We start from the raw sequence: 18,775 nt of genomic DNA on the forward strand, positions 1-18,775 counted from the left end.
ATCTTCGTCTGATGTTCATCTGACTCAAGTCGTCTGATGTCGAGTCGGTGGTGACGGAGGGATGCGATTGGGTAGTTGGCTTGGGTTTGATCGTCCGGAGTTGGAGGAGGTTGCGTCGTCTGATGTTTTGGGAGGAGGATGGGATGAGTTGGGGGCTGCGGGTTTATGCGTGAGATTTGTGAGGATGATTTTGAGGATTTTGGTGATGGGTTCGAAGGCAAGATTAACATTATCGAAAGCTATCTATGATGAAGTTGGTTCACAACATGTGGTCATCGAAGCCGGTTCATGGTGATCTTTCTATATCAAACAGAGATACTCCGCACACATATCCTGCGGCCCCGAAAACATCGACACCTCATCAAACCGATCCCTCACCGGCCGCGCCTGTATCTCCAGCCTATGCTCCGTCATCCCGCTGGGAAACCTATGCGACGTCACCGCAGCCTGCACCTCTAACGACTTGGCCGCCAGCACCTCCGCGTCCTCCCGCGTCACGATCCCCGTCGCCTCCTCGTACTCCGCGCGCAGCACGAACCAGCCCGACGCATCCTTGCAGTCCGAGATCACGGGCGCCTGCCGCGTCCCGCCGAGCGTGTACGGCGGGTACGCGTAGCTGCTCGGGTCCCAGGAGCGGCGGATCAGGTGCCGCAGGCCCTCGGGGTTGTCGAGCTCGCTCTGGCTGTAACCGCCCCAGAGGGTCGACCGGCCGAGGAGGAGGTCGGCGCGCGTGGGGACGTAGACCCAGGCTTCTGGCTGGGGAGGCAGCGAGAGTGTTGATGAGGAGGAGAAGGATGTTTCCGGGGTGGAGCCGGGGCGGCCGAGGCCGAAGAAGACGCGGAAGTCGGGGTAGTGCCATTTCCGGGAGTGGATCTCGCCGCCGTTCTTGCGGGTGAAGGTGACCCAGTCGCCGTCTGCTTTTTGTTTAATGCTGACCATGCCCACGAAGCCCGGCTGGGCTTTTGTGCAGAAGGTGGACGTCTCGGCGAACCAGAGGTGCGCGGGGAATCCCGTGGTCACGCTCACGCGGTAGCCCGTGGGTGATTTACATGAGATGGAAAAGGTGTGGTCGGCCTCGCGGATGACGGACCGCGACTGCGGCGGGGAGAGGTGTCGTGGGATGTGGACCTCGCGCTTGTCTGCGATCTTGGGGTTTGTGCCGCGCGACCACTCGAGGACCCAGCGGCGGCGGCGGACGAAGGCGTCGGGGGTGCGGAAGAGCTCGATGCAGACGTAGAGGTGGTGGTTGATGTCGGGCGGCGGGCGGGAGGGGGCGAGGTAGTAGTGGTTGAGCTTCATGACGAAGGCGCGGCGGTCTTGGGGGAGGAGGGCCTCCGGAATGAGGGAGGAGGGGAGGCTGGATGTGCTGCGGCCCATTGTTGCGTCCGAGTCGCCTGATTCGGAGGGGGTGTTGTCGTCGGGGGCGAGGCGCTCGAGGTGTTGCCGGGAGATGAGCATCACGTCTGGTTTGAAGTGGATGCCCTTGTTGGTGATGCGGATCTCTGTTTGCTGGATGGCTGCGTCCTGGATCGGGACGAGACACGAGCCGTCTGCGAATTCATCAGGGGACTGCGCGAGGAGACCGCGGAAGGCCTGGGTGTCGTCCTCGGACGAGTCCCACGCGAAGAGGGAGAGGTCGGTGCTGTTCTGGAGTATGGCTTCTTGCAGGCGCAGAAACGCTTTGCGGCCCTCGCCGTAGATCAGGGGTAAGTTGACGTCGAAGATGCCGAACAAGCTGTAGGCCCGGTCTTCCTCGCGCTTCGTCCGGCGGCGCGCGGCCCAGGACATGCGCCGCGCAACGGGGACTTCGTACACCGCGGCTGGGTCCTCGAGGACCTCCTGGTCGATGCCTGTGATGCTCGCGAGGAGGGCTTGGAGGTGCGCCTTGGAGCCGATGTCGTTCCAGTTCTTGTCAAAGAAGGTGATGTCCCGGGACGCGACGAGTTCCTGGAGCGTCCAGCCGCGGGAGAACCAGCGGCATTGCCCGAGCTCCGCAGCAGACAGCTGCTCCGCGGACCGGAAGAAGCTGCTGCGAGGTTGCGACGTTGATGGGGGGTAGTCGGAGAGGTAGGCGTAGCAGATGTGCGCGTCGTTGTACCAGCGGAACATGGAGTTGATGCTCTCGGTCAGTTCTGCGCTGCTGCTCTTGTCGATGCAGCAGGTGTCGACCCACGCCCACTCGATGCCGGCGGCGCGGGCGATCTCGCAGGTCTTCCAGATCTTGGTGAAGCCGGGCTTCTTGGAGGCGTGGACGAAGTCGGCCATGTCGTGGAAGGAGACCTCGCCGTCGGACCAGGTGTGCGAGAGGATGGCGTACGGCAGCGAGGGGGGCCCGCCTTGGAACTCTGCGAGTTTGAGCGTTGTTGTGTTGATTAGCCACATTATGGGTGATTTGGTATCATGAGATGCCGCATGGCAATAAGTGGGTTTTGGGGTGTGATGTGGAAGATAGTTTTATGTTGAAGTCTTGCTGAAGATGAGGCTGTGCTGCTGATGTTGAGGCTTGTCAGCGCGGGGTGGGATCGCGCGGGATGGATGCAGGTAATCCTTGCTCTTCAGGGTCGTGTGCCCCAGTGAAGTTGACGAACCGGTGTTGGGCATCGCTGCATCGGAGAATTCTGTTTGATTGGACAGGATGATTTTCGACTTTGGATAGCACCATGGTGCGGCTTCGGTGAATGTTCTGGGGTTCTTACAGAAATCCTTTCACTCCCATTTCTTAAGCAATACGTCCAATCATGTTATTGAACGTTTGGACCCTGAGTAATGAACTGTCAGCCCTAAACATGTTGAAAAAGTTCATGATAGTTCATTTCGTCCTCTAGCCGAGGCACACTTTGGGCATTCCGGTTTGGTGCAGTTATGCCTAGGCACATTGGATAAAGATCCATGGGAGGTTACCATGCACTCTGTCAAGTTGAAGAACATATTGATGATTATGAGTCTACCTAATCACGGCGATCCCAACGATCGTTCATTTCAAACACAGTTTCTACCCCTCCTGACGTGATCTCAACCGTATTCCGCACCTTGCCCCCTTGCAGTATAATCGCCCCACTCCCGTCGTCGCTGATGAGGCCCGATGCTCTGGCCGCAGCACGCGAAGTAGTTCCGCTCTGGAACTCGCCCTCGGATTTGAGATACTTGCTGCCCGAGCGGTACTTTCGCGCGTAGTAAGCCCTGGCGTCCCGGAGGAGAACACGCAGCACTGGGATGGACGCGGCTATGATGGTGGCGTTGGGCTCGGCGTGGATCCAGATGCTTAGAACCGCGAGTCGACGGGAGACTACGCAGTCGATATCAGCCTTGAACTGCCTGGGAGAAAGACGTACTTGAGAAACTCACATTCAGGCCCAACGGCTCTTGCGGCCCAGTAGGACTCGACTGCCTTTACAATTGCCACGCTTCCAGCTCTACATGTCGGTCGACGTATTAGCACGTGTTGTGCATCGCATACAATCTCTCCGTATTTTGACTTACAAGCAACCAATGCCCATGGCAATTGCCACACCAGCCTTTTCACGCTTGATCATTTGCAAACCCCAGACAACCTTGATCGGGATCATGGCCAAGATGAAGTCGGTAAGTGCTGATATAACTGTAGTAGCGTCAGCTTCCAATTTCCCAATCCCTCCACCGAACATGTTTCCTTACTCGACCCAACCATATTCATCCAAAGCCCGCTATCAGCAGACCAACACGGTTGAAACGTATGCGGATCCGGCGCGCCGCAGTTCGCTCTCCACACCAGCACCGAGTGCGCAACACACATCGCGTCCATCACGAACGCAACCACGATGACCAGCCACCTCGCCCACCCGCTCGTAAACCTGCACAGCGTGAGCGCGAACGAGGTCTTGCTGAAAGCCAGTGAGAGCTTCATCGCCGTGTCAGAAGCCAGGTTCGCCGGCATGATCACCGGCCCCGTCAGCGTCGTGACCAGGTACCCCCTCCGGTAGATGACCGTCTGCAGTATGTCCGCCAGGATCAGGAACATCCAGCCGATCAAAAGTAGGTAGTCGTCCCACCACATCTTCCGCGTCCGCGCGGCCCGGCAGTAGAGGCGGAGACCCAGGAAGATGGTCGACACCGAAGCCATGGTCCACGCTGATGAGAGGACCATCGTGGCTACGGAGGGGTCCCCGGAGGGCATCGGGTACATGATTGCACCTTCCGACATTGTGGCGGCGTCGTTGAGCAGGAACTTGCGAGGCACATTTGAGCCACTCCGGGCTCCTCAGAGAGACGACACGCCATATTTGTACGGGATACGGCTTATGCAGCAAGACTCCATCTTTGACAGGTTTGACACCTTACGTAAGGCCTGTCATGACTTGTCAGGCGTGATGTGGATGGAGTCTCAACTTTCTTTTTCTTTATTCTCGGGTTTTGGACCCAGAAATAATCCCATGCACGCTGTCGGCACAATGTGTGAGGTTGCGCGGCGGCACGATATTCAATCCGGTTGGACTGGATGATTATTGATACGGGCTTGGAGCTCCACATGTGTTTTACAGGCGAAAGGGTTGTCTAGCAGGCTGCAGTATCGCGACGAGGATTCTCGTGGGGGCTTTGATGCGAGAAGACCCACGACGGTTGCTGCAGGAGCGGCACAATCTGCGGGAAATAGAGAGGATGCTGCGTGTGTGTTGTTTTTCGGAATGTTGACCGCCGACCCTTTCATCAAAAGAAGGTTTATCGGCCATGATGTTTTGTGATACCCCGAGATTCAGCAACCTCGGTTGTGTGCAAGTTAAGAAACAGCAGGACATGGGCTGGAAAGTTTATGATATTGAATCTGAGATTGAGTATTGTGGACTCCACGGAATCCACGCGGCCATAAACATGGTTTCACGACGCCCGATATCGTGGGTCTCAAGCAGCCAACATAACGAACCAATTTCATCGCGCCATCCCATCAAATTCAGATACAATCGCCTGCGCAAAGGAATGAATGATCAAGACTGCTGACCCCTTCCCAGCCCTCCTCGCCGCTCCGGGTGGGTCCCGACCCCGGTCCGACCCCGGCGTCACCCTACCAGAGCAGCACCATCTCCGGGCTCGGAGGAGCCGGGCACGACCAGCAGCCAATAGCACACATGGGCAGAACCAACAGAGTCCGACTGAACCCATTCCCCTACCAAAAAACGATTCATGAACATCGTTCGATCTTGGTTGCCCAGACCCAGGGGTGCCGAGGACCTTTTGACCTTGTAAGGCGACGGGAGGGACAGGCGCTCGAAGGCAAGACATCACTAGGCCGTTGAAGAGGGCCGCATATGCAGCAATTTAAATATTGGCGGAAGAGTCTTCCGGGAGCCGGCTTGCTCAATGAAACCCCACCTATCGCATCTTGCCGTTGAGGTGATTTTTTCCCGGGCAATGGAGCGGGGGTTGTTCGCATGCGAATGCGACGAAACGTCGACGGGCTTTTGCCAATGAACATTTGCACCACGCGAGAGTGGGATTGTAAGCCACGCGAAGTTTCCCAACTCTTCTTAGCGAGGGCCTGTGGAGTTCGATTCCGTCTGACTGCATGGCTGCATGGATCCCGAGCCCGAACAACAAGAACGGTTGGCGCCCCCAATAACGGTCATAAAAGGCTAGTTGCCTCTTTTCATCTCAGAAATCTCCGTGACTGAGTGTGTGATTAGTTTCAAAGTGAACACACACGGCAAACATGTCTCCCCGACTTCCTCGCCTATCCGCTCTGGCGACAGTCGTCCTCGCCAGTCTTGCATCTGCAACCCCTCGGCTGGTCGCTCGGCAAGCCAATGAGACCCTGGGCAGAGGTGTAAGAAATCCCCACCACTGTCATTGCTTTTGACAAAAGAAACGCTTTAACCCTCTTCTTTCTGCAGTGCGCTGCTCTCGTCCACGCCGGCCTCTCACCGCAACTGTATTTCTCGGCCGATAGCGAGTACGTCGAGACGCTTGAGTCGTACTACGACGGAGCCGTCCAGGAGGTGACCCCGCGGTGCGTGTTCAAGCCGGAGAACACGGCGCAGGTCGCGACCGCTCTGAGAGCCTTCAGCGCTGAGGATGGCGGCTGTTGGACGGTGGCGATTCGTAGTGGAGGGCACTCGCCTGTCCCGAATAATAATGCCCAGAATGGTGTGACGATTGATCTTGGCCGGCTTGATTCGGTCACGTACAGGGAGGATGAACATGCCGAGGTAGGGCTTTTGAAGAAGAAAATTGGTTTTGGTTATTTGTTTCAGTTGCCGGAGGCTGACAAGTACCATAGAAGGGACACGGAGTCGCCTCTATCGGCTCTGGTGCCAGATGGGGCGATGTCTACACCGAGCTTGAGAAAGAGGGCGTCATGGTCACCGGGGGACGGGAAGGTCATGTCGGTGTCGGGGGATTTCTTCTCGGCGGCGGTTAGTTAACTGGTTGGAAGATTGGGTACACCGGCTGACACGTTCGAAAGGCTTTGCTTGGCAGTCTGGTAAACATGGGATGGCGTGCGACAACGTCGTCAGCTATGAGGTATCTTCTGAAGATATAAATGCTGTGAAGATGACCCTGATAACACGTTTACAGGTCGTTCTTGCCAATGGCACGGTGATAACTGCGACCTCTACCAATCACCATGACCTCTGGCGGTCTCTCAAGGGTGGCTTGAACAATCTGGGTCTCGTCACGCGATTCGACATGCGAACGTTCCCTTCCCAAGACGCCTACGGTGGTATCACGGCGTTTTCATACGACCAGGCTGAAGCCGTGCTAGAGAAGCTCGATGCAATGATTCGAAGGAACCCAGAGAACCCAGCAGAGAACGGCTTCGTGTCCTTGTCTTGGAACCCTGCCACGGGTCCCTCTGCGGCATTCGTCCTCGCCAACGTGGATGGTGTAGAAAACTCGACATCATTTGTGGGACTCGAAGAGTTGAACCCCGTCGTTGACGCGCGCTCTCATGCTCCAATCTCGAGTCTCGTGAAACAGATCGAGGGAGGGTTGGGGCTCTACAACGTGTGGTTCACCCTCTCATTTCACTCCTCCATGAGCATGGTCCGCAAGGTAATTGAAGTGTTCGACAGCCTCATTGCAGAGTTCGAGAACACTCTCGGCAACGACGACCGGATTATCTTCGTTTTGACACCTCTGCCGACGAACTACGGACACGGCGAGAATGTTCTCGGTATCAACGATGCGGGTTACGAACCGAGTATGGTGCTTCAGGCTGAAGCTCTACTAACCACGCCGGAGCATAAGGAGTTTTTGACAGAAGCTCTTCAGCGAGCAGTCGAAAACACCATATTCCTGTGGTCTGCTACCACGCACCAGCGTACGAGGTGGAAATACCTCAACTACGCTAATCCCCTTCAAGATGTGTGGTGGACTATTGGAGAGGATAGGTTCTTTCTAAATCGCACAGCGCAGGCATATGATCCCACTGGCTTCTTTCAAACTCGGGTTTCGGGTGGGTTCAAAATATCACAATCTGACTAGGCTCAATAAAGGCGATATGCCGAACCATCGATAACTATAATCAGACTCATGTATTAATAAGAACTCATAATCAATACTAAATCGCACTGATATCGCACTGGTGGCTGAAACTGTCAGGGCTTGAAACCATACCAGTCATCGCTCACTGGTACAGCTCAGGATAGGCGGCCTTGATCATGTCGGATCCCTTCTCACCAACCATGTAGACCGCATTCTGGATGCGGCAGTCGGGGATGACCGGGATGACGGAGGCATCAATCACACGCAGACCCTTGACACCAAAGACTTGCAACTTGCCGTCGACGACACCCTGGTCAATGCTGGGAGACATGCGAGTGGTTCCACAGGGGTCTAGTCAAAGTCCACCGTTAGTCTCGCGATTCTCAATACAGTCCAGGAAACTTGTCACGAGTGACAAATGAGGAATTCCACTCACGGAAGCCAGTCTGAGAGCGCTCCAGGATCATCTTGATCATGGCCTCATCGGAAGAGCGAGGCATAGGCCAGGGGTAGTCGCCCTCGATGATGTCCTTCATGCCCTCGCCATTCATGATAATGTCGTCCACGAAGCGGAGGCCCTCGCGCATGGCGATGAGGTCGAGGTCGTCGGAGAAGAAGTTGAGGTTGATCTTCGCCTGCTCGAGGGGGTCCGCGGAGTTGAGCGTGACGGTGCCGTTCTTGGAGAGGGGGCGGAGGAGATCGACGATGACGGTGAAGTAGTCACCCTTCGGAGGCGTGGGAATGTGCCACTGGAAGGCGTTACAGAACATGGGCTATCGTCACATCTCATTAGCTTCGGCTGATACTGACGTTTCCGGTTACGGGAGATACTTACAACAAAGTCAATCTCGAAATGGGGCTGTCCTCCAGGACCGAAGGGGTCGACACCGCCGTTCTTCGCGAGGTACTCGTTGTACTCTGCGCAGTTCTTGAGGCGCTCGTCGATACGGGGGAGGCCAACGAGCTCAAGCAGGCCGCTGCTCAGGGGACCCTTGATCTTCCAGTGGTAGGCGGAGACAGCGCCGTCGTGCTCGGGGCCAGCGCGGAGGAGGTGCTGGTCGAGGCCGTAGCCGTCCTTGAGCTTGAAGACGTGGGGCATGATGGGGTGGTCGAGAAGGTTCTGGCCGACGTGAGGGGAGTCGACAAGGGTCTTGATGCCGAAGGACTCGAGCTCCTTCTTGGGTCCAATTCCGGAAAGCATCAGGAGCTTGGGCGATTCGTAGACACCGGACGAGACGATGACTTCGTACTTGGCGCGGAAAGTGAGGTCCTCGCCATTGGGACCGAGGACTTCGACGCCAACGGCCTTGCCGTTCTCAATGATGAGGCGCTTGGAGTGAGTCTGGCCGATGACGGTGACGTTCTTCTTGCCCTCGATGTAGCGCCAGCTGGAAGAGCGCTTCCCCTTGTAAATGGAGCTGACCGCAGTAGTGAGGCCGCGCATCTCGCCGTCGTAGATCTCGTCGTTCAGCTTCTCCCCCTTGCTGACCCAAGCCTTCTTCAAGGCGTCACGGAAAGGGGCGGCCTCGGCGACCAGCTCAGCAGGCGAGACATGGATGGGGCCGTCGGTACCAATGTGCTGGAGGTACTTGGGCAGCAACCCCTGGTCGTCGTGGAATGTGGCAGGCTTGTCGAAGTACTCCTTGCAACCCTCCCAGTTCCACTCGTCGCCGCCGTAAGAGGCCCAGTCGTCAAAGGTGGCTGCGCTGCCGCGGATCCAGGTGTAGTAGTTCAAGCAAGAGCTGCCGCCGAGAACCTTGCCGCGAGTGTTGGGCTTCTCGATGCGGGTGTAGTCGGGGCGGTCGATCATGCCGGTCTTGTAGCCCCAGTCCCACTTGCTGCCGCGGAGCTCGAAGGCGCGGGCGGGGGTCATGATGGCCTCGTTGTCGATGGGGTTGCTGACGCCGGCCTCGATGACCAGGATGTTGACGTTGGGGTTCTCTGCTAGGCGTCCGGCGACGACGCAACCGGCAGTGCCACCTGATAAGGGGTTAGATAACTGTGTTTGTTAGAGAAACTGTAGATCATAGACGTACCACCGACGACGATGAAGTCGAAGTCCTTGACATTGTTGATAGCAGTCATGTTAGATAAGATTTGGTGAATAAAGATTAAGTGTAAGATGTGATTTCAGAGATGGTAAGTTGTGTTGTTTCAAAGATGTGTTAATAGGTGTGTGTAAGTTGAGTGTAAGCTGTGTGGTGATGAGGTAGGTGTTGACAAAATGCAGGAAGTTGAGGCCATACTTATACATCTCAAGAGACGGCAAAACCGAGGATCAGTGAAGACATTTACAACGTTAATTGCACATACATGGAGTGCGAATGCCGTCATTCCGTGTGACGCCGAAGTCTAAGACTGCACGGGGCATCTGCACCCTTGCACCCTTCAAACGGAAGTCTCGCCGGCGGTTTGGTACTAACTGAGATATCCTGCCGACAATTTGGTCGATGTTTCCAAGTTTGAGATGCCGAAAGCAAACTGCGGGAATTTCTCAAGCGTAGCACAGAGCTTGTTGTCTCGCTAAGTGAGCTATCACCACTGGAAGTCTTTCGTTGATGCTGATTACCATGGTCATGTGGAACTCCGCAGCAAGCCACTCATCAGGCTCAAGGCAGGGTTGCCGGTGCCCGCCGGGAGTGAGTAAGGTTTGCGTCTGAAATTTGCACCAGCTGACCGACTTTCAAGCCTCAAGATTGTGGTCTCCGGTGAACACCGCACAACTTGACAGAGACGTAAGGAGCCGGGCCGGTTGGGTGGATCACGGCGTTCGGCTCCGACATGGTCGGGCCCGGTTTCGGTAAACCTTCGCTCTTCGGCGTTTTTTTCGCTGCATAAGCCAATCAGCATGACGGAAAGCACAATTACCTAAGCTCTGAGAATTCTCGGGATTCAACTTTGTTAGTATTGCAGGTCCCTTATTGGCTGACTTTTCAACTACCAACTTGCCGAGCCTCGACCGCATACTTCTGAGCGCTGAGCCATTGAGACATATCGAGAGGCTTCTTCTTGACTTCGGCATTGAGAAATTCAAGCAGCTGTTCAGCGCACTCCGCAGTCCCCATTCGAGTGGTTTTCGCATCGGTATCTCGAGGTCAATTTCGGGTTCACATGTGCGTCAACCGTTGTGGGATTGCACCGGCAACCGTCATCAAACCGGTTTGACACAATTGTAGTCCGCCCAAATGCCTTTCTGGTTTAGGTTCGTGAGAGGGCATTTTGTGTAAAGAACGGCCGATGAGATGCTCCGGAAGACTGAAGCGGTGACGTTGAATTGTCGTGAATTGGGGTGTGATCTTCTCCTTAGTACTGGGCTCTAGTATGAGGTACCTCTAGTATAGGGTTATTCTCTCATATAACGGAAGCCTAGAAAAAACTCATTTTTATACGCTTAACCTTTCTAAGTACTGATTTATTACTAGTAATAAGGGGACCTTAGTATAACGCTTTAGCGTTAAAGTTATATAAAAAATAACTAGATACTTTTTTACTTGATATATATGTGTTACGACCCGTTAGGCACAACACGTTGGAACAACCCCGCTGTTACGACCCGACAGGCATGACACGTTGGAACAGCCCCGCCTGGCATCTCGGCGGCTAACGCAGAACATATGTACGCAGTAACACAGGTGTAACCAGGAACCATCGGGAAAGGAAGAACTATGGTACAGGTCACGTGACTTCGGGAACAGCACGGATACAGGGCAAAGATGGATATGTTGGATATGTCCGCTATCCCAGCTATCCATGGATATGTTGGATAGCACGGATATCCTACATAGCCACCACAAGAGATACTGTGCAGAACTTGTATATAGTATGACCTGAGCCTGGCTCATGGTCAGACTTCCATAGCTCTTCAGCAATCAACTTAGTATTCATCCTCACGGATACTCTCAGCTTACCTTCACTGCGAATTACTTGTTGAGTCTAAGACTGATCACCTTAGCCTCTGAAGACCGATCTACTACAGCCTACAACCTACGACCCAGACCACGACCAAGTGTACTGTTATTACGTCTCAATCCCCAGCTTCTGTTAGCAGACCCTACTGTCGGATAGCTGACCGTAACACTTTGATTGCTCCTGTTCAGTAAGTTGACCATTGAAACCTACTAACAGTACAGACAAGAATGTCTTCACGCGCCTCCGCCAAGTCACCCACTCCGGGAAGCTCTTCCTCCTCCAAACAGCCTGTCAAAAGCCTGGCTGAGGAACTCGAGGGAGCTCCGATGGCAGTGGACTCGGACGACGAAGTCACCCTCAAAAAGGAAACCTACGACAAGCTTCGAGCCCGAGTCAAGAAAGGAGACGACGACATTGCTAAGGTCCAGGCCATGTACAACGAAACCGCCAACGAACTCCAGGGCCTCAAACAGATGATCCAGGAGCTCGGCAACGGACCCCAGAGACTTACGGACCTCGAAAACGGAATCGCTCGCCTAGGAGGACAAGGCAGCAACCCTCTCATACAGGAACTACAGAACGAAGTCAACACCCTTCGGGCCGCTGCCAACATCGTCACTACCCCCACTGGAGGACGACAGAAACTCAAGCTCAGCGCCCCGATCACCTATGACGGCACCCCTGGACAACTCAAGTCATTCCTGATCCAAGTCAAGAACTACCAAAACTTCCACCATGGAGACTTCACCAGTCAAACCGAGAAAGTCGTCCATGCCGCCACTTACCTACGAGGACGAGCCCTCAAATGGTTTGAACCCATCCAGGAAGAATTCCTCAAGTACGAAACCCTGGACGAGTGCTCCACCGAGACCCGAGACATCTACAGCAGTTTTCAGGGATTCGAAGATGCCCTACGATCTCTCTTCCAGGACCCCGATGAAAAGCGACAAGCTGAAAGAGATCTCGCACAACTGCGACAGACTAAGTCAACCAAGGAGTACGCCGCCATGTTCAGACAGCTCAGCATTCAGCTCGACCTCACCGAGGAAACCAAGATCTTCATGTTCTATCAGGGACTTAAAGACGAAGTCAAGGACGAAATCGTCAAGATCGATCGCCCCGAAGACTTCCTTCAGTATGCCGACCTCGCAATCAAGATCGACAACAGGCTATTCGAACGACGCAAAGAAAAGGGCGAAAAACGACAAGGACCCAACACGGGACGCAAGTACCAGTGGCAACCCCAGCACAAGTTCAACAACCAGCGGAACGACAACAGACCCCGCAGCAACTGGAACAACAATCGACAAAGCACCGCTTACGGACAACACAGCGGACCCATGGATCTCAGCATGATGACTAAACCCAACGACAGGAAGCCTTGGAACCCCAAATGCTACAACTGCAACCAGCAGGGTCACATCGCAAAGAATTGCAAGCAGCCCAAGAAACTTCCCTGGAAACCAGTAGCCGAACGACCTCGACAAGTCAACACGATTGCAAAAGCCCCACACGCATCCCAGTCTTGGACCGGATGCTACGACGACGACTGCCGGATCCACCTCGAAGACAAAGAAATGTCAGGACACTACCCAAGGGACAGCAACCCTGGACGATCCGGATATGATATGTCCGCTCCAGACACTCGCCCAAGAACCCTGGCAATGATGCACACCAGCAACAGCAAGATTCAAAGAAAACCCAGAGAACAACTGAACGAGATGCTACGAATCCAGCGACCAGAACCAATCACCGCACATGCGATCAACCAACGGTTCCACCACGAAGAACAACAGATCCGGAAGGAAATGGAACTAATCCAGCGAGAAGATGCCCGACAAACGCATCTACGCCAACAAGAATCAGAGGAAGAACCAGAACACCAGCACGATCCCCTGACGGAACAACAACTCCTCAGTATGACCAGTAACTGGACTTTTGGAGAAGGCGAAAGCTCACCCTATGACTCGGACGAACCTCGCGACGTTGCCCGACAACGTACTCAGACAGAGATTACCTATGGGTTCACCCCCAGTGTGGACGACTCTAGCTCTGAAGAGGAACCTGACGACCAGGAAAACAGAATCAAGCAACTCCTGAAGTACCAGGAAATCGACATGCTTCAAGACAAGCAACATCGCCACTTTTACGGCACCTCGGCAAATCAGCGAGATCGGGACTACACCCCTCAGCTACACACGGAAGACCACCCCGCGCTGAGAAGCAACCACCGACTTCACCAAACCCTCTTCTGGCCCCAGTGTTTCCACGACAGATGCAAAGAACACATGGGAGAAAAGCACGACTACCAATTCTACCCCAGAAGACACAACGACGAGCCCATCCGCGAGATTTACTCGACATCCGCCATGATCGGATGGACCATGGTACTGTTTGAAGATAACCTCGCAGTCTTCAGACCCAGCCCTCAGTTTCCTATGAGATGTCAACATGACAACGACATGAAGTGGGACGAATGCCAACAAGACGAATGCCAAGTTCACTACCAAGAAAAGGCACGCGCCTGGAGAGTCATGAAGAACGGACCCAGACCTCCACAAGTCAAGATCCGCGAGAACAGCCTCACAAAAGCACGACGGGAAGGAAAGCAAATCACCTACCCAGGACACTCAGAGCTGTCAAAAAACTAGACTCGCCTACCGACGAAGAACCACGACAGGCAACAAGAAAAAGGTTCATCCACCAGATGTCACAAGGACATAAGGGTAATATCGAACTCGAAGTTACCATCAACCAGCAAACGACACTCGCGCTAATCGACAGCGGAGCTGAAGCTAATTACATCGCCCCTCGAGCCATCAACAGGCTAGAAGTACAATTGGGAGGAAAAGAGCGACCCTATCAGTTACACACGGCAGAAGGAGAAGAATTCAAGTACGAAGGAGGTACCATCTACAATGAGACTGCGCCCCTCGAGATGAGCTACCTGAATCGAAAAGAAAGAATCCAATTCGACATTGCCGATCTAGGAACATACGACATAGTGCTAGGATTACCCTGGCTACGAACAAGCAACCCACGGATAGATTGGAGCAAAGGCCAACTCCATTGGGACCACGACGACTCAGTCCCTGAGCAGCCCTGTCAAAACCAGGCCTCAAACGAGCCGATACAGCAAGAAACAGCAAAACGATACATCTGCTACCTCAAGGCAAAAGAAGCCACGTCACAACCATTGACAACGACGGATCTCGAACAAAAGAATGATCCACTTCTGTCTATCCCAGAAGAATACAGAGTTTACGAGAAACTCTTTGCAGCCGAATTAGAAACCGGACTGCCCGAACACACCAGTTTCGACCACGAAATACCCCTCAAAAAAGGGAAGGAACCACGCTTCAACAAAATCTACGGACTCAACCAGACAGAGATGGAAGCTCTAGACAAATACCTTGAAGAAAACCTCAAGAAGGGATACATCAGACCCTCAACGTCACCAGCAGGAAGCCCAATCCTGTTCGTACCCAAAAAGAACGGAAAATTACGATTATGCGTCGATTACCGTATGCTCAACGAGATGACGATCAAAAACCGATACCCGTTACCCCTCATCGACGAAATGAGACGACTCCTCCACGGAGCCAACTGGTTTACAGCTCTCGACCTCAAAGGAGCCTACAATCTGATCAGAATGAAGCAAGGCGAAGAATGGAAGACCGCCTTCAGGACACGAAAAGGACATTTCGAATATCTCGTCATGCCCTTCGGCCTTACCAACGCTCCTGCGACTTTTCAGAACATGATCAACCAGGTCCTACGCAAGTACGTCGATATTTGTGTAGTAGTCTATCTCGACGACATTCTCATCTTCTCGCCAACACTTGAAAAACACAAAGAAGACGTACACCACGTCTTACAAGCCCTCCAAGAAGCCAAGCTGTTGGTCGAACCTGAGAAGAGCGAATTTCACACACAAAAAGTGGAATACCTCGGATTTACCATCACCCCTGGCAAAGTCTGCATGTCAGAAAACAAAGTCAAAGCCATCAAGGAATGGCCGGTACCCAACAACCTCAAGGAAGTCCAAGGATTCCTAGGTTTCGTCAACTTCTACCGCAAGTTCATCAAAGATTATGGCAAGATCAACACGGCTCTCACAAGCCTCAGCCGCAAAGACACGCCCTTTACATGGGAAGAACCACAACAAACAGCATTCCAGAAGATCAAGGACCTCATCGCCAGTGAGCCCGTCTTGATCATTCCAGATCCGACAAAACAGTTCGAAGTAGAGCCCGACGCATCCGACTATGCGATCGGAGCGCAACTATCTCAACGAGATTCAGAAGGACGACTACATCCGTGCGCCTTCTTCTCTCGCAAGCTCCACGGACCCGAACTCAACTATCAGATCCACGATAAGGAACTCATGGCAATCATTGAAGCCTTTAAGGAATGGAGACCTGAGCTCTCAGGAACCACCCACGAAGTACTTGTGTATTCAGATCACAAGAACCTTTCACACTTCACGACTTCGAAAGTGTTGAATAAAAGACAGATTAGATGGTCGGAATTCTTATCAGAATTCAACTTCCGAATCATCCACCGCAAAGGATCAGACAATGGCAAAGCCGACGCTCTTAGCCGAAGGCCGGACTACAACGTCCCGGTACCTGAAGAAACCCAGGTGATTCTCAAAGGAAACAACGACGGAGACCTCGTGCCAGCAACCAAACTCTTGATGATGGCTGGGCGATCTAGTACTAGCCTGACTAGCGAGCTAGACGACGAAGCTATCATGGAATTTCATGCTCGCCCCGCACACGGTCACCAAGGAATCACCAAAACCTGGAAACGACTACGACAACAATATGGAGAAAAGGTCACTAGAGAACGTGTGGCAAAAGCAATTAAGGATTGTGAGGTCTGCCTCAAAAGCAAACCCGCTAGACATCAACCTTATGGTATGCTACAACCTTTGCCTGTGCCGCAAACCGCCTGGCAATCCATATCCCTCGACTTTATCGTCAAGCTACCGAAGTCTCGAGAACCCCTTACGGGAACACACTTTGACAGCGTTCTTGTCATTGTGGACCGACTCACGAAGTACGCCTACTTCATCCCGTACAAAGAAGCAAGCAACGCCGAAGAATGTGCCTACACATTTCTTAAGTACATCATCGCCAACCATGGAACACCCAAGGAAATTGTGTCAGACAGAGACAAGATCTTCACCTCCAACTTTTGGAAGTCAATCATGTCACACCTTGGCATCAAACAATCAATGTCCACTGCATTCCACCCGCAGACCGACGGACAAACAGAACGAATCAACCAGATCCTCGAAACCTACCTCCGCGCCTATGTCAACTACAACCAAGACAATTGGGTTGTACTGCTACCAATAGCCCAGTTCGCCTACAACAGCGCAGTAGGAGAAAGTACCAAGGAATCCCCCTTCTACCTCAACTATGGATTTGAACCTACCGCCTATGGAGAACCCCGAGCAGGGCCAACTGCAATCAAGGCTGTCGCCTCAGTACGGCAAATCAAGGATATCCAGGAAAACACACGCAAAGAACTCGAATTTGTACGACAAAGAATGACAAAATTCAGCAACAAACGAAGGATTGAGGGACCAACCTTGAAAGAGGGAGATAGCGCCTATCTCGTACGGCGAAACATCAAAACAAAACGACCAAACGACAAACTCGACTACAAAAAACTCGGACCTTTCAAAATCTCACGAGTAATCTCACCAGTCAATTATGAACTCGAACTCCCGGAAACCATGAAGTGTCACCCAGTATTCCATGTCTCATTACTCGAACCAGCTCCACAAGGATCACGGACGAACGACCTCATCATCGTGGAAGACAATGAACCAGAATACGAAGTAGAACGAATCATAGACCACCTCAAAGAGCCAGAAGGGTATCGATACCTCGTCAAATGGAAAGGATACGGACACGAAGACAACACATGGGAACCAGCCAAAAACATCACCAACGCAGCAGAAGAACTCACGATCTACTGGCAACAACACCAAGAACGAGAAGTCACACCAGCACCTGTCATACTAGTCCAGAAGAACGCTGGATATAAGCGAATCAAGCACCCACATCGCTTCACCAAACCACCAACAGAAGCAGATCGACCGCGACAAGGAAAACCATTCATCCGCCTAGGAACACCGGAGAACAACTAGGAAACCTCGGAAGACCCCGCGTTCGGAGGAATACCCAAGTCCACAAAACCCGTACCCAGGGAAGACCAGTCCGACTCAGTCTGGGCCCCCCACAACGACAAATCCTCCATCACTCGGGACTCCTGAGCTTCCAGAGCACGCTCCTCGGCCTCCCATTCATCAACGGATTGCATTCCCCGACGAATCAAATCCGACCCACGCTCCTTCAAAAACCTCTTCTGTTTCCGAAGACGGGACAAACGACTCAGAGCAGCAGCAAGCTGAGTCTGCAGCACCTCCAACGCCTCCTCAGCCTCTTCCTCCTCCCGCTCCACTTTCTTTTGCTCATTAAAACAACGATTCACTATCAAGACAAGATCAGCGACACCAGGAAACACTAAGGTGCCAAGGAACTCACGAGCATTTGCCACGTCACCACCGTCACAATTCGAAAAACCCCGCTTCACACACTCACCACAACGCTTCGAGTTGGTGAGGTCCATTTTGCACACTCGATTGTACTGAAAACAAGGGGAACAAGGCATTGCGTCGTAACCACGGTGATCGACCAGAGCACCAAGAGCCTTGCGATTGCGCTGAATCTGAGAACGACGAGTCTCACGAGAATCCGACTTCTGAACGCGACCTGACATGGTGTCAGCATCATGGATAAATCAGGAAGCACGATTGACGGGACCCCAACCTGAGACCAACGACCTACTTATGTTGGATCTTGAGGACAAGACCTTTGGAGAGGGGACCTGATGTTACGACCCGTTATGCATGGATAACAGTTAACCGACCCACTCGGGCGTCGGGCGGCTAGGACAGGACATTTGTACTGCAGGATCACGGGAACAACAGGGACTCACTCGGTAAACGGAAGAACTATGGTCCAAGTCACGTGACGATAAGATAACGATCATATTGGATCAATATGATCCAACACGACTTGGGGGCCGAACGATCATTCTGGATCAGAATGATCCAGATCGACCCAAGGTACAAAGGAACATGTTCGGAATTAGACTTGTATATAGTATGACCCTGAGCCTGGCTCATGGTCAGACTTCCATAGCTCTTCAGCAATCAACTTAGTATTCATCCTCACGGATACTCTCAGCTTACCTTCACTGCGAATTACTTGTTGAGCCTAAGACTGATCACCTTAGCCTCTGACGATCGATCTACTATCAGCCTACGACCTACTACCCAGACCACGACCTAAGTGTACTGTTATTACGTCTCAATCCCCAGCTTCTGTTA

The 18,775-nt window shown here is 53.1% G+C and overlaps 7 protein-coding genes across 7 annotated transcripts; 3 read left to right on the forward strand and 4 right to left on the reverse strand.

The window, feature by feature from the left end:
• Nucleotides 1-300: 300 nt before the first annotated feature.
• CGGC5_v005754 (Vegetative incompatibility protein HET-E-1) lies at nucleotides 301-2,382 on the reverse strand (the record flags this gene model as incomplete). Its single annotated transcript, XM_032024308.1, has 1 exon — nucleotides 301-2,382. One exon carries the CDS (start codon nucleotides 2,380-2,382, stop codon nucleotides 301-303), a length of 2,082 nt encoding a protein of 693 aa, XP_031879133.1.
• Nucleotides 2,383-2,948: 566 nt separating this feature from the next.
• On the reverse strand, nucleotides 2,949-4,180 carry CGGC5_v005755 (uncharacterized protein; the record flags this gene model as incomplete). The annotated part of the gene is made up of 4 exons (XM_032024309.1): nucleotides 2,949-3,286; nucleotides 3,346-3,413; nucleotides 3,481-3,598; nucleotides 3,655-4,180. 4 exons carry the CDS (start codon nucleotides 4,178-4,180, stop codon nucleotides 2,949-2,951), a joined length of 1,050 nt encoding a protein of 349 aa, XP_031879134.1.
• Nucleotides 4,181-5,680: 1,500 nt separating this feature from the next.
• Nucleotides 5,681-7,455, forward strand: CGGC5_v005756 (putative FAD-linked oxidoreductase; the record flags this gene model as incomplete). The annotated part of the gene is made up of 5 exons (XM_032024310.1): nucleotides 5,681-5,794; nucleotides 5,862-6,176; nucleotides 6,248-6,383; nucleotides 6,434-6,492; nucleotides 6,547-7,455. The coding sequence occupies 5 exons, from the start codon at nucleotides 5,681-5,683 to the stop codon at nucleotides 7,453-7,455; spliced, it is 1,533 nt and encodes a 510-aa protein (XP_031879121.1).
• A 142-nt stretch (nucleotides 7,456-7,597) lies between these two features.
• Nucleotides 7,598-9,540, reverse strand: betA-8 (Oxygen-dependent choline dehydrogenase; the record flags this gene model as incomplete). The annotated part of the gene is made up of 4 exons (XM_032024311.1): nucleotides 7,598-7,806; nucleotides 7,892-8,228; nucleotides 8,291-9,435; nucleotides 9,492-9,540. The coding sequence occupies 4 exons, from the start codon at nucleotides 9,538-9,540 to the stop codon at nucleotides 7,598-7,600; spliced, it is 1,740 nt and encodes a 579-aa protein (XP_031879122.1).
• A 2,051-nt stretch (nucleotides 9,541-11,591) lies between these two features.
• CGGC5_v005758 (Retrotransposon-derived protein PEG10) lies at nucleotides 11,592-14,015 on the forward strand (the record flags this gene model as incomplete). The annotated part of the gene is made up of 1 exon (XM_032024314.2): nucleotides 11,592-14,015. The coding sequence occupies one exon, from the start codon at nucleotides 11,592-11,594 to the stop codon at nucleotides 14,013-14,015; it is 2,424 nt and encodes an 807-aa protein (XP_031879022.2).
• A 56-nt stretch (nucleotides 14,016-14,071) lies between these two features.
• Nucleotides 14,072-17,405, forward strand: CGGC5_v005759 (Transposon Tf2-9 polyprotein; the record flags this gene model as incomplete). Its single annotated transcript, XM_066151507.1, has 2 exons — nucleotides 14,756-16,912; nucleotides 17,235-17,405. The coding sequence occupies 2 exons, from the start codon at nucleotides 14,756-14,758 to the stop codon at nucleotides 17,403-17,405; spliced, it is 2,328 nt and encodes a 775-aa protein (XP_066009288.1).
• Nucleotides 17,406-17,526: 121 nt separating this feature from the next.
• Nucleotides 17,527-18,435, reverse strand: CGGC5_v005760 (uncharacterized protein; the record flags this gene model as incomplete). The annotated part of the gene is made up of 5 exons (XM_066151508.1): nucleotides 17,527-17,873; nucleotides 17,928-18,155; nucleotides 18,213-18,270; nucleotides 18,317-18,331; nucleotides 18,382-18,435. 5 exons carry the CDS (start codon nucleotides 18,433-18,435, stop codon nucleotides 17,527-17,529), a joined length of 702 nt encoding a protein of 233 aa, XP_066009096.1.
• Between the last annotated feature and the right edge of the window lie 340 nt (nucleotides 18,436-18,775).

This window comes from Colletotrichum fructicola (assembly GCF_000319635.2).
Source record: "Colletotrichum fructicola Nara gc5 chromosome Unknown KSG_Nara_v1_contig03, whole genome shotgun sequence".
NCBI lineage: Eukaryota > Fungi > Ascomycota > Sordariomycetes > Glomerellales > Glomerellaceae > Colletotrichum > Colletotrichum fructicola.